The 13,882-nt window shown below is 45.1% G+C and overlaps 1 protein-coding gene across 1 annotated transcript in view; it reads right to left on the bottom strand.

The window, feature by feature from the left end:
* Positions 1-2,441: 2,441 nt before the first annotated feature.
* DCAF6 (DDB1 and CUL4 associated factor 6) overlaps positions 2,442-13,882 on the bottom strand; it is a 134,045-nt gene continuing 122,604 nt past the window's right edge. The window contains 4 exon segments of the mRNA XM_030303239.2: positions 2,442-2,905; positions 10,048-10,153; positions 12,249-12,337; positions 12,974-13,130. Of these exon segments, the coding sequence (XP_030159099.1) occupies positions 2,841-2,905; positions 10,048-10,153; positions 12,249-12,337; positions 12,974-13,130 (417 nt within the window). The 3' untranslated portion in view covers positions 2,442-2,840.

Genomic DNA, 13,882 nt, shown 5'->3' with positions numbered 1-13,882 from the left:
GTTCTGATAACGGACCCCCGGATGCAAAACTTGTTAAAAACCTTCAGAGCAAAACAAAAACAAAGCTAGTCCTGAAATAAATTGCACTTGAAGTTTTGGGATGATTTTTTTTTTTTTTTAAGGTAAGAAAAACGTTTAGGGTTCTTATAAATCACAATATTTATAAACAAGTAAAAGTAGATTTAGAGTAGCTTTGTTTACCCAGTTGGTTAAATATCCGTTTCGGTACGTGTCTGTGGAGACCGTGGATCTGTACTTGGACTTCTGGGGCCGGGGACTTTCTGAGAGCCTCCACCGTTACCTACTGTGTGCAGCCACACCCCTGTCCGCAGCCTCCCTCCCCCGGGGCTCACGAGAGGAAGGAGACCGCACAGGAAGGGGCCGACTGCCGTAGGATTAGGAGGCGTCGACACCCCACGGTCACCTTGCTGCATCCATCCGTGTGCTTTTCATAAGTTCTTCAAGACGTCGTCTCTACACCCGACGTGGGGCTCAGACTCAAAATCCCAAGATCAAGAGTCACGTGCTCTACTGACCGAGCCGGCCGGAAGCCCCAGTGCAGGGTTCTTAAAGGAGGTTTGACGAACGGCCATGCGCCGTCTCTAAGCCTGTCCCGTAACCAGAGTCAGAGGGCGGGTGGCAGGTTGCCACTGAGACTCAGCAACCCCCAGGCACGGGACCTCCCACCTTCGCCCAGCTCCCTCACCTGCCACCACCGCAGCCTTAATCCTGTGTCGGAGCAGCACGTGGGCCCTGCGGTCCGGGTCCCCAACATGCAGTGAGTCATGGAAGTGACCACGGAGGTGTCCCCTGTGCCTCCGTAGAATGTTTCTCTTCGCCGCCTCCTTGACTGCTGGTCTGGCCCACCTGCTCCTTTGTAACATAAGGTACCAGATGCTGCAGAATTTAACAGGGTGGGGGGATAACTCCTTTGACAAGTACTGTTACATTTAAAAAGTTTGAAGGTTCCTAGCAAAAGTGAACAGGAAGTTCAGAGTTCCCATATGCCCCCTGCCCACCCCGCAGGCTCCCCTCCTACCGACAGTCTGTGCCAGAGTGGACAATTGCGATTTTATTTTCATTTTTTTAAATTTTATAGAGAGAGGGAGAGGGAAAGACAGAGGATCTTACGCAGGTTCCACGCTCGGTACGGAGCCCGACGAGGGGCTCGATCCCATGACCCTGGGTCATGACCTGAGCTGAAGTCAAGGGTCGGTTGCTCAACTGACTGAGACACCCAGGCAGCCCTTGATTTTCTTCTGTGTTCTTCCAGCCAAAGAGCTTCCTTGACCTCCCCCTCGAGCCTTCTAGTAGCCTCTGCCCCATGAGCCTTGCAGCACCTCTCTAGAGCATATCCGGCACGGTTTCGTTACAGTGCAAGGAACGACGTCGGTTTTTGTGCTTGTGGTAGTCACTTCAGTTGTTCTGTCAGGCCCTTCAACCTCCGTGGTTTCGTGTGGTCCCCACACAGCCCCTGGGACACAGGTGGTACCATAGGAATACGTCCATCTTACGGAGGAGGAGGCCAGCCCAGAGAAGTCAGATGGCTTAAACAGGTCACACGACTAATTGGGAATCAGAAGCGAAGACCTTTGTACTTCCCAGAAATCATGCAATTGTCCTGTTCGGCTACAGCTCGAATTCCTTTTCCCTTTACCATTCGCCACATCTCCTGACGTGAGAACGTGTCTGTCCCGTCCAGGGCAAGAGCTAGATGTTGAAGTCTACCTGAAGTTGCTGAGCCAGCAGAAGAGTTACTTTTCTTCCGTCCAAAAAGCCAGTCTGCCTTCTCTTGGTCGGTGTCCCTGGGCTTCCCGCCATCTTCTGCCGCCAGGCGAAGGGGCGATGCCTGGTCGCCGCAAGGGAGAGGGTGCTTCGCCCGCTACACCCGTGAGTCCATTCATGGCCCAGCCGGAGGAAGCGGCACGAAGGGGAGAGGAGGGAGGATGACAGCAGGGTGGCCTCTGCAGGGGTGGTTTCGGCTCAGAAGGTGCAGGCCTGGGTGGAGACGGCCTTAGGGGGGTGGAGTTGGACACCAGAGTTGAGGGGGACCCAGAATTACAAGACTGGACGGTCGACAGCTCGTGGCTGAAACCGAGAAGTTGGAGAGAGGAAGCCGGGGGGCCAGCGCTTTCGGGACGAGCTTGCGCTGGTCCGTCACATGAGCTACCCGTGATGCTCTGGGCCTGTTGCCGGCAGCCTAACTCCTGTACTTGGGTGAAGAGGGATCACGAACCATGAAAGATGGAGATTAGAGGTGAAGGTAACGTGCTCTGGAAGGAGAAATGAGAAAAGCTCCTCTATGTGATTCTAGCACACAGAAGTCACAACAGAAAAGGTTATCAGATCTAGAAAAGAATAGAGAAAGAGCCTTATGTTATAGAGAAGACTGGAGAATGTGGGTCGGGGTAGTAAGGCATTCAATGAAAAGTCAAATTCAGGACATCTTAAAACCAACTTCTTTTATTAGAAAGCAACAAACATGCAAATGGCAAGTGTAGAAATTTATCTGAACCAACATTTTCACTATAATGAAAATTACTCTCCACGTTGACCCAAGCTCTCCTATCCGAAGGTTAGGGAAAATATTGCACTTTGCATTTTCTAGCACTCCTCATACATGGCAAAAAGTTTTAAAAACATTTTGCTAGTTTTGTTTTACACGCTCTCCCAAATTCATGCACACAGTCATTCCAAACCAATGTCAGGTTATCCCCAAAAAAGGGAGAAACTCCAAAACACCATAACCTTAGAATTGCACTAAAGCTCCGTAAAGAGAAAATATAATCAATGTCTTATACAAATTTCAGACCATCTAAGTGCTTGCCAATAAGAGCTGGTTATTCCTCATCCTCATTTTCATTCTCCTGACCAGAACCTTCTGATCGGTCACCCTCCAGCCGGTCTGGAAAACACACAGAGGAGACGCACAAAAAGAAACACTTTTAGAATTACGATTAAGATAATTTTCAATACCTTCTATTTGAAACCGATGAAAATGTATACATATGAACATACCATCGTGTAAACATCAGTTCACCTCCGTGTGTAGGGAAGCTATTTTTTGCCGCTAGAAGCAAATAAGAGAGTCCGGGAAACAGCACTATACCTTTGAATATGCATGTAATTCTAACCGTAATACAAATTAAAAAGAAAAACCCTAAGGATCCGGATATATCCCGGTCTACTGCGGAGTTTTTCAGATCGTGTTCCTTGGAGTCCAGGAGCCTAAGGAGGTGTCTCGTGACACCAGTAGACCGAGGGGGGCTGTGGGGGAACCCGGGGAACATTCCTAAGGATCTGTGTATTCTGTTGATAAAAAACATTTTTTCAGTTAAATATCTGCTATGTTCCAGGCGTCGTGCTAAGGATACAATGGTGACCAAAACAGACCCGCGGTCTCTGCCCTCGAGGGAATACGGGATGGTGAACTGGCGCGTGACACGGCCCGCTGTCCCCAACCGTCACGGTTTGCGCGTCTTGCTCCTCTGCTTGGGACCCTCGCCCCGTCCTGCAGCCGTAGAGCTTCTGCGCACCCACTCAGTGCGACCGTTATCCCGTGTGAAACGTTTCTGGGACTTTTCCAAACCCCCACTTGCAGAATGAGGAACTCCTTCCTCTACATTCCATACTATCCCGTGTGTCCCGTATAAAGATGACCTAACTGCGGAGACAGGTCGTGTGTGTCTTCTTACAGACTAGACTTGAAGGGCTCTGAGCTCCTGGGAGGGTAGGAACTTTTTCTTTTTTCTTCTGTCCTCAGAGCCTGGTACAGCAATCCATGCATATAGGTTTTACTAGGATACGTTACGTTAGGTTATGTGAAGAAGGCCACTTTAAAAGCCCCTGTCACCACTAGCATGGAGCCCATTCTGTCACAGGAACACTCCCCCCAGGGCAGCGTGGAAAACACGGAGATCAGACGTGGGGGAGAGGTTCAGTCCCGGCTGTCAACAGCAAGGAGACTGAAGCCTGAGCTTTTACTTAGGACCTCCAGAGGTGTAAACTCTCCCACTGGGTCACTGGGTCCTAGGTCAACACCACCAAGAGCAGTGTACAGAGGGACTGTGTGCTTTCTGTCCAAGTGAATGAGACTAAATCCCCTCTGTGCTGACTCCATTTTGAAATCAAACTAATGAGATGATGTATATGATCTATAATCTGAACTACACAAGTTTTAGCTATTATTATTATATAGTACGTGTTCCATACACATTTGCAAAATAAATGAACCAAAATAAGGTTTGGATTGACCTTCATGTATCAACCACTAAGGAATCCAAGCACAGTGGAAGAATCTCTGGTCAGTACTAACGAATGTTAGTATAAAAGAGATTATAATCTTTACATTGTGATACACTTTCACGAGGGAGCGAAACACGAAGTCGCTATCTGCCTCGGTAGATTGACTATATTCAACAAACCTATATTCAACAAACCTCGTCCCACTGGAAGCACGAGGAAGGAGTGTCCGCCTGTTTCAAAGTGCGCCGGTTCTTACCCACATTCCTTTCGCTCGTCACACTATGCGTGACGATGGGGAAACGGAGGGTCAACAAGAATTGTCACAGTCTTTAACTCAGGGAGTTTACGGTAGACAACAGGCTTCTGCAGAGTCCAGAGCGAGCCGCAGAGTCAAGCGAGGGCCAAGAGAGTCTAGCACAGGCCAGCGGATGACTGACCGTGGCTCCCGGAACGAGAAGAGGGCAGAACGGTGGTTCTTTTTTCAAGTCCATCACAGTCACTGCAAAGTCCTCTCTCAGAACATAAGCCCAATTTCTAAGAATAAAGGAAACCTTCTGTTCGTGAAGTCCCACCTCTCCGAGGCAGGGAAACCGCACCGCGGCTCAATGTTTACACCGACCTCTGGTTGGCAGTTACAGACCGGGGAGGCCTGACAAACCCTGTTCCTTGAAATGAAAACTGAAAATAATCGCTTCTAAATCCACTGTTTTTAAATGCAGACAATACTGTGATAGGAAAAGGCAGGATAAAACGGCGGAGAGGGACAGGTTAGGTAGGACCCGGAGGCTCTGGGCAGGGAGGACCGAGTATTTTGGAACAGCGCTGGGAGTGTCTGACTACAGCCAACCCCCACAGGCACAAACAAGGTCCCTCTTAGGAATGTAACAAACGCCATCCGCTCCCCCTCAGGGCCCCCTCAGGCATTTGACAATCAAAATACCTAACTAGAAAAGCAAACCATAAAACGTGTGCTACAGGAGGGACAGTATGACTCCTCGTACAATGGAACCGAGTCAACCAGGAACGGACGACCCAGCACCTAGAGCTGTCCAGCCAGTAAGGGTAGGACCTGAGAAGGAACAAGGGGGCGGGGAAGGGAGAGGCGGCCAGAATCTTCCAGACAAAGGCCCTTGCCTACAGTCCCGGGCATTCGCTTTCAAATGTGCCCTGTCAAGAGAGCTTCATGCTCTTCTTCCTTCCTGCCCTTACACTCCGTAGACTTTGGCCTGCTGCTCCTTTTGTGTCGCCTCTAAGTTCTCCGAAGCGGCGAGACAAGGAACCCTGGGTACTGAGGTGAGAAATCCTGCAACGGCACCAAACTGTTTTTGTAAATAAGGTTTACGTTTGCGGGAAGCCTTTTTTGTTCTCGTTAGGGATATTTCCTCAGGAAATTATTTTTGGTCGGGGAAATACGAAGAGATAGAGAGGAAAACAATTCCCCGAAGGAAACCTGTGTTCCACAAAAATAGTTCTGCAGTTCTCCAGATCATCCTTCACAAAATTATTTATTTTTCTAAGAAGAAGAATAAATATGTGGCTTATTGTTAGAGATGTGACACTAGAAATTCATTCATTTACTCAACAGACATTTGATGAACAACGAATACGTGCCAGGCGCTGTTCTAGGAGTTAAATATCCAGCTACGAACAAGACAAACTAGGTCTCTGCTCTCAATGAGACCACTTCCTAGAGGGGAAAAGTCGAAAACAAGACAACCAACATTTTCCCCCTTTAATTTCTAAGGAGGCAGCAGATACAGTAACGAAAAGTTGGGCTAAGTACTTGAGGAAAATAGGCAACGAACAGAGTGGGTGACTGAGAGGCAGGGCACGAGCGAGAAGGCACATGAAGCAACGTCACGTTGGGTGCAGTGTCTACCGAGACTTTTCTAAGGAGGTGACGCTGGAGCTGAGGGCTCAACTGTATGTTCAGTTCAGGGCCAGAGTCCTTCAGGCAAAGGAAACAGTCAGTGAAAAGGTCCTAAATGTGCTAATAAGCTCGATCAGTCTGAGGAGAGAAGAGGCCGGCCGGCATGCTGAAACGCAGTGCGCTACGGGATAACTGGAATGACTGGAAGTCAGAGGCTGGCAAGGTTTAGATCATGTAGGACCTGGCGGACCAGGTCTTTTTTTTTTTAATAAAAATTTTTTAAAATCTTTATTCTTGAGAGAGCGAGTGAGCGCGAGAGAGCGCAAGTGGGGGAAGGGCAGAGAGAGAGGGAGACACAGAAGCCGAAGCAGGCTCCGGGCTCTGAGCTGTCATCACAGAGCCCGAGGCGGGGCTCGAACTCACGAACCACGAGATCATGACCTGAGCTGCAATTGGACACTCAACCGACTGAGCCACCCAGGTGCCCCAGACCAGTCTTATTTTACGAGCAATGGGGATCCCCCAAGAATTTTAAGTGGGGTGACAGAGCCTAATTTATGTAAAAAAAGCGGCCAATAAACTGACTCGGGCAAATCCAGCCCATAGCCTATTTTAGCAAATAAACTTTTATTAAAACAGAGCCACGCCCATTCACCTACAGATTATGTGTGGCCACTTTTACACGACCACATCAGAGATGAGTAGCTACAACAGACACCAAGTGACCCACGAAGTCTAAAATAGTTACTATTTGGCCATTTCAAGAAAAAATTTGCTGACCCACGTTTTAAAAAAGATCCCTCTGGCCACCCTATGGAAATCAGACCGTGTGAAGGCGGGGGTGGGAGCAGGGAGACCAAGAGTAGGTGAATATGGCTATATTCCGAAGTAAAGTTACAACTGCTGACGCAGTGAACCTGTGCATAGGACTTGGTAAGTGCCGTGAGCTCAGTCGAGGTCGGGCTCTGGCACCAACCACGGAGGGCACCATGGCCACCTAGAGCTCCGTGGGCCAAGGCCCAGAGGTATGAAGGGAAGTATGTCAAGTGATGCTTCAGGGTTTCCTAAGTCATGCTAACACATCTGGACTCTGTCCTGAGAACACGAGAGGCACATTTTAAGGAGAGGAGTAAATTACCAGATACGGAGACGTTCTAGAAGAGGTTAGAATGGTCCAAACACACAATTACCATCTCTCCAAAGTCTATCAAAACTCCCAGGGGTCTCAGAACCGCCTTTACGTCTCAAGAAGTGGCTGGCCTGCACTAGAAGTCTTTGTAGAGGCCGCTTTTAGGCAAACAGGCTCGAGCAATGGACTGTTTAAGGGGCCCACAGCGACCACCTGGCTGGACACAGACAGGCCCACCAGGCGACCCACCTCAAAATAGCCAGAGGCCCTAAGTGACCCATGGGCTCCTTACAACCAGGCACAGCTACCAATAAAGGGAAAATTCCACGGCAGCCACACCTCTTCACCTCCTCCTTTAAAAACAGCCTCCACCCACTGCCTCCTTGCAGACAGCTTCTCCTCTGCCTGCCTGCCCCCGCTCCCCAGCCGCATATTCAGTAAACCTCTATCTCCTTTGTTCTGCCTCAGGTGAATTGCACCCCCCCCTGCCGCACCCCCCCCCCGCTTCTACCCGTTGCCCCACATTTGGGGGCCCCCATCCGAAGCATACACCACATTCAGACACCACAGTCTTTACTGCTGTACTTCATGGGAATGATTTTGCATGCTGTTTTGAAAATGCAGAAGCTCAAACCCTATTCAGATCAAATGAGTGAGAATCTTCAAGGGGTAGGACCCGAGTATTTGTAGTTGACAAAGCCGCACCGGGGATCTGAAGTGCAGCCTTCGCTGAAGATCACAGCTCCGCCAGGAAGGGGCCGCCCAGTACCTGTTCCCTGGGCCTCCCAGGAAGCCTTGTGGAGTAATGGAGGGGCTGGACTATTCTGGAGCTAGCCTGGGCTTACTTGATCGCCGTCCATCACTAACTCTCCTTGAGTACCTGCGCACGCTCATGGTACTCCAAGAACTGGAGACAAGGAGCAAAGGAGAGGAAAGGGGGGAATAACTGACTCGTCAAGTAACCTGATGTCTTAAGGATAAAAACAACTCTCGGGAACATCTTTCTTTCCAGTCTTTTACATAAGAGAAGCAAGAGGGTGAGCTGACTAAACCAATTAGAAGGTGTTTTCGGTTGACGGCAAAAAGAACCGGAAGCAAAGGAATCTTCACAGTATGAGACATCTTCTCTAACACTCAAATCAAAGGAGGCCAGTAGTAGCTGTTGGCGAACAAACCACGTGAGCACCCGTGCAAAACAGATTCTGCACAGACCAGAGAAGAATGTTTTCCACAGAAAAACTAAGGAAGAGCCCTTCGCCAGATAAACTCTTCAGAACAAGCAAGTTTTAAGAATCCTAACTGGCAAATGTTCTAGAAAAGCTGCCTTCTCAAGTCTGAAATCTAGATGAATTTTAAGGGTTACCCACTGTTACTGAAGAAAATGGATCAAAAATCTTAGTCATTACTGTGATAATACAGGAGCCTAAAAGCTACTGCAAAAATATTTGGTTGGGCTACTAACATTTTCTGTTTACGTTCCGTGTTTATTTTTTGTTTTGACCATTTGAAAATCTCATTCTTTCCTGGTAGTAGTTAATATTTACAATTTCATGATTTTCTCCCCATCTCGTATGAGTTTCTTTCAATTCTTTAGATGTGCTCCACACTCTTTCTCCTCCAGGACTTCGAAAAATGCTACATACCCTTTACTTTGCCTGGAATATTTGTCCCTACTCTCTCTGAGGAAGTGATATTTAATCCACCGCTTACAAAGACCTGAAGGATAAGCAAAATGATCCTAACGAAGAGTGAGGATGGGAGGGGGACAGCATGATGATAAAGATCCTGAGGTGGAAAAGAGTTTGACATGCCCCCAAATTCAAAAAGGGCCAGAGTGGATGGAATGGACACAGAAGGAGAAAATACTGTGAATGAGCCTGTAAAGAAGCTTGAGATCAGATCACCCGGGTGGCTGCGTGTCGTATTTCTGATCTGAACGTATTCCTACAAGTGAACTTTCTAGGTCAAAGGGGAGTAAGGGCATGGAACTCAGTTTCACACCTAGGCTTCACCATTCATCAGCTGTATGAGCTGGGGCGAGCTATTACGAATAAATAACCCGACTTTCTAGAGGGTTGGAGCTCATTGGGAAACATCTGTGAAATGACTAGTATGGTGCCTGACACATTACAGGTACTCTAGAAACGATGGCCGCTGTTATTATTAATAGGTAATACCCAACATATGAAGACATTTAATTTGTGAAATCAGTGAAGAACAACAAACGCTGTCTCGTTTGATAAATGTACTTTGTTTACAATGGACACTGGATCTTTTCTACTGTTATGAACAGATTATATTCACTTCCTTCTTGAATATTAATTGTAATATATACGATTTTGTGTTTCTTTGGCATTGAACCTCACGGTTTATCATCGAAAACAAAAAGTATTTAAAAACCCATACTGAGGTATCTGTTTCGACCTTCACAGTAGCATGTAACACTTATTTTTGTCTGGGCTAGGAGTAATTTTGACCACATCTACCATGAAAGGGTACCTTACTGTAGAACATAGCGTAAGGTTTATGGTATGATCCTCCACCCTGAGAAGAGAAGCACAGCTGATAAAAGTTTTTAAGTGACTCTGTCTTTTCATTTGGACGCTTTTCAATAAATTTGGTTCATGAGGAAGTAAGTTTACGGTACTAAGATCCAGGGTTCACAGAACTCCTAGCTCAGGAATTACATTGCCCTCGTTTTGTGGTTAAAGGAAATTGTACAAATCACTTTGAAGCAGATCTTAAATAATAGCATGTTTTTCAAATGTAACAGTGGTTTGAATAATACAATGACAGTCCTTACCAGCTCTGATATGATTCAGTGAAGCCAACATCCTCAACATGAAAGAGGCTGGGACTGTGATGGTGTTTCTAGTCTCCTCCAGCATGAGTTCGTTTCGAGTTATAACCTGAGGCAAGTTAAACAACCAGGTCAGAAGCAATGAAGTAACTATATGTTCCCATGAAGATTAGGAGAACAGTAAAAAAATTAGCATGTCCTAAGAGGAATTACTTCATTCTTTCCATGTACGCTGTGTATATTTCCACCCTAAGGCTACTCGATGCCAGGTAATTAACTTGCAGTGAGGGAGTAACACCACAGAACGCTACTCTTTCAACTGGCAGCAAAGAGAAAGGTCACACTTTGAGGCTACTTAAAACATTCAAGAATTCAATGAATTTTTTCTTGTAACTTGTTTCCCCGAGCAGTCTACCTTGTGTCTGCTCGTTATTTTCCCCTACGGCAGAGCTGATGCTCTTAGTGACGGAGGGGTGTGAAATTACTATCCCTGGGTCATTTGGATCTCTGGAGAAAACGTTACCTTGACTGAGGCAAAGTAATCTTGAAAAATAAAGTTTTAGATTAAGAGTTACCAATGAATTGTATCTTAAGTACCAAGAACAGGACTAAATGATTACCCATAAACACCTAGGAATCTACTATACAGTCATGAGCAAAGGGGGAAAAAGAAAGAGGGAACCGCAAAGCGTGTGGCAAAGGAAAAAAGAAAGAAAGGAAAGCAGGAGAGTAAGAGGAAGATGCTAATGTCATCAATGGTTCCCCAGTGATTTACACACTTTCAACTCATGGGGCCCCCCCAGGGCCCTTTATAATCTTGCCCCAGGGAGCTGCTTTCTTACCCACTCCCCCCTGGTTCGTCATTTACCTACCTTAGGACACCTTGGAACATGCGGATCCCTCATCTCAAGTACTCCTTAGCTCCCTGTCTGCCTGGTGAACTCTGTCCAATTCGTACTTCCTCTGCAAAGACTCCCCCATCCCATCTACCCCATGTATAAGCACCTCTGCTCCTTGTCACAGGCTTCCAGAACACTGTGTGTGCCTCCCTACATTCTGGCTGACTGTTCACAAGTCTGTCTTTCCCACCAGCCTAAAAGCTCTGAGGGAAGGTTTATTTTTTAAAATTCATGAGGGCGCCTGGGTGGCTCAGTCAGTTGGGCATCTGACTTTGGCTCAGGTCATGATCTCGCAAGTTTGTGGGTGCAAGGCCTGCGTTGGGCTCTGTGCGGACAGCTCAGAGCCTGGAGCCTGCTTCGGATTCTGTGTCTCCCTCTCCCTCTGCCCTCCCCGGCTTGCGCTCTGTCTCTCTCTCTCTCTCAAAAATAAACAACAAAAAAAAGTTAAAAAAAAAACAAAAATAAAAAAATAAAATTCAGCACTGTGCCTGACATAGAAGTTATAAATGTCTACTAGAAAGCAGATGTGGGAACTGTGCCGTGAACTGTCAACCCTGGTCTAGAGCTCTGGCTTTCTAACTAACATTTCTCAGTAATGGACCCTCACTTTATGTTTTTAAGAGAACACAGCATCTACTTGAGCTGCATTCACAGAATGCAGAAACTCACAGAAACTCACCAGTTAAGTCAGGAGCTAACTGATTAATGCCATGGACCCTTATTTTCATAAGAAATCTTCTATGAAAACCCACTAATAAAAACCCCAGCTAAAGTTAGGGAGGAAAAGCCCAGAATTCAGCGTTTGTGTCATCCACCTTCCCTCTTCTCAACCCACAAAAAACCTACAGCTTCACACAACCCAGTTTGAAAGCTGTTGGTTTAACAAGGAGCTGAAGAAATCTAAAATATAACAAAAAGGAAAAGATTCTCCAGTCATTTGTTCTGCTACTTATTTGGCTGTGATTATGGAGGGCAGCCAGAGTAAAACTATTTTCTTAAAAGGACAGAAGGTTTTTTAAATGACTCTTCATTGCAAAAGCACAGATAGTCAATCTGTTTTTCTTAAACTATAATACACTTAATCTGGTATTACCGATGATCAGTATTACAATTATCAAAATACTGATTTTTACTTCTCTATTATTATAGGCATGTTATTGTTTCTTTTTCTTAAAATTCGACCTCCTCTATTAAATAAACTTGTTTATGTTACCAACTAATAATGAGCTGATGGGAGTCTTAAGAAAGCATTTCAGGAATAAAGTGACATACACTCATTATAATAAGTATAAGTAAAAAACTTACTTCATCAGCAAGTTTTCGGTTAAAAATCCTGGACTCTTCTAGTGGTGACCAGATCTTTATGTCATAATCTATGCCAGATGAGGCTAGAACTAGAAATAAAATGTGCATATTAATATAAAGCATAAAAACAAGCCATTAAGACATGCATATATGATGCATGTATATATATGCATGTATGTATATGCATATACACATATGTAGATGTACAGCAAAACTGAGCTGGAACGGAAATTGTACTGATATATTTGTTAACTGAAAATATGATTTTGAAGATTTTCTAAAAGTTACCCTGGAATATAATTTTAAGACTATCTTGAAATCACTCAAATTTCTTTCTTTTCCATCGCTCTTTTATGAGAAACATGGGCAATGTCAAATGGAAGGCAAGAACAAGCCACGCTCTCTCGTTCTGGTACATTAACTTGGCCACGGGAAGACGAAAAAGGCTTGGAGATTGAGTTTGGGGAAGTAATGCAAAGTTCAGTCGGCCAAAGCTCTTGCAACTGATAATACTTAGAGGAAATATTAGCAGGATAAACTATCTCCCCATACTTTCTGCCAAAAGGAGGTTCTAAGTGTTTTTTGATTGAAACCCAATGAGAGTCATAACTGACTCTAGTGGCTGCCTTCTAGGATAATATGCATTATTTTTATATTAAAAACTAGCACAAAACTGGAGCTGATGTACAGATTTCTAGCCTTTGCCTTGTAAACGGCCATCTTACTTGGGTCAAACGGATGTGGCTGCAGGCAGTTTACCACATGATTATCAGCTTCCAGAAGCATTAAATGCTCAGCAGTGTGACGATCCCAGATGAAGATATGGCCACAATCAGAACCACTCATTACAAAATTAGCACCCCAGAAATTGGCTTCTTTTATCTAAGGGTTTAGAAAAAGGAAATTAGAAGAAAACTCAAATCAGAGTTATTAAAACAAAGACTTACTCTATTCTGCAACTGAAAATATTAGAAAAGAATAAAAAAATAGAAGAGAATCTTTGTCTTCTATTACTTTAAAAATGATACAGATTTTTCAGCAAGCATGATATGGCACTAAGTAATGAAAAGTTCCCCATGAACACAGAGATTCTGCTCTGTTCAATGCTATATTTATAGGGCCTAAAACAGTACTTGGCGACACTAGGTGCTGAATTAGTAACTGCTAAATGAATGAATGGGATTTCTGGGACTGGGCAGTGTAATGGAAACTTCTATATATGTTGCTGACCTTTCCAAAAATGGTTCCATTTTAGGTTTATAATAAAAACAGTTCATAGAAAAAAAACGAATAGTTCCTTTTTCTATTTTGCTTTATGATAAAAGAACAAAAAGTACCAATCTTTTTATTAGCTATTCTCCCGCAACTGAGAAAGGATATAGCGTATTTACTTTTATGAAGCAACGAGACAAAGGAATAGGATATACTGGAATGGTTGTGACGCCATATGGATGATTTTGAATAAACCATCCAAAAATCTTTGTAGTTCAGGATTTTTTCGATCATTTCATCAGTAGCTGCCACTTTGCTATTTTTGCCAAAACAAAAGGGGAAGCCAGTTTTGTTGTTGCTTAGCGCTACTGTTATATTTACTTTTCTTTTTTTTTCATTCCTATCTCCAATGGTTTTCATCT

This window comes from Lynx canadensis, chromosome F1, assembly GCF_007474595.2.
Source record: "Lynx canadensis isolate LIC74 chromosome F1, mLynCan4.pri.v2, whole genome shotgun sequence".
Taxonomy (NCBI): domain Eukaryota; kingdom Metazoa; phylum Chordata; class Mammalia; order Carnivora; family Felidae; genus Lynx; species Lynx canadensis.
This window is presented reverse-complemented; position numbering and strand designations above follow the sequence as displayed.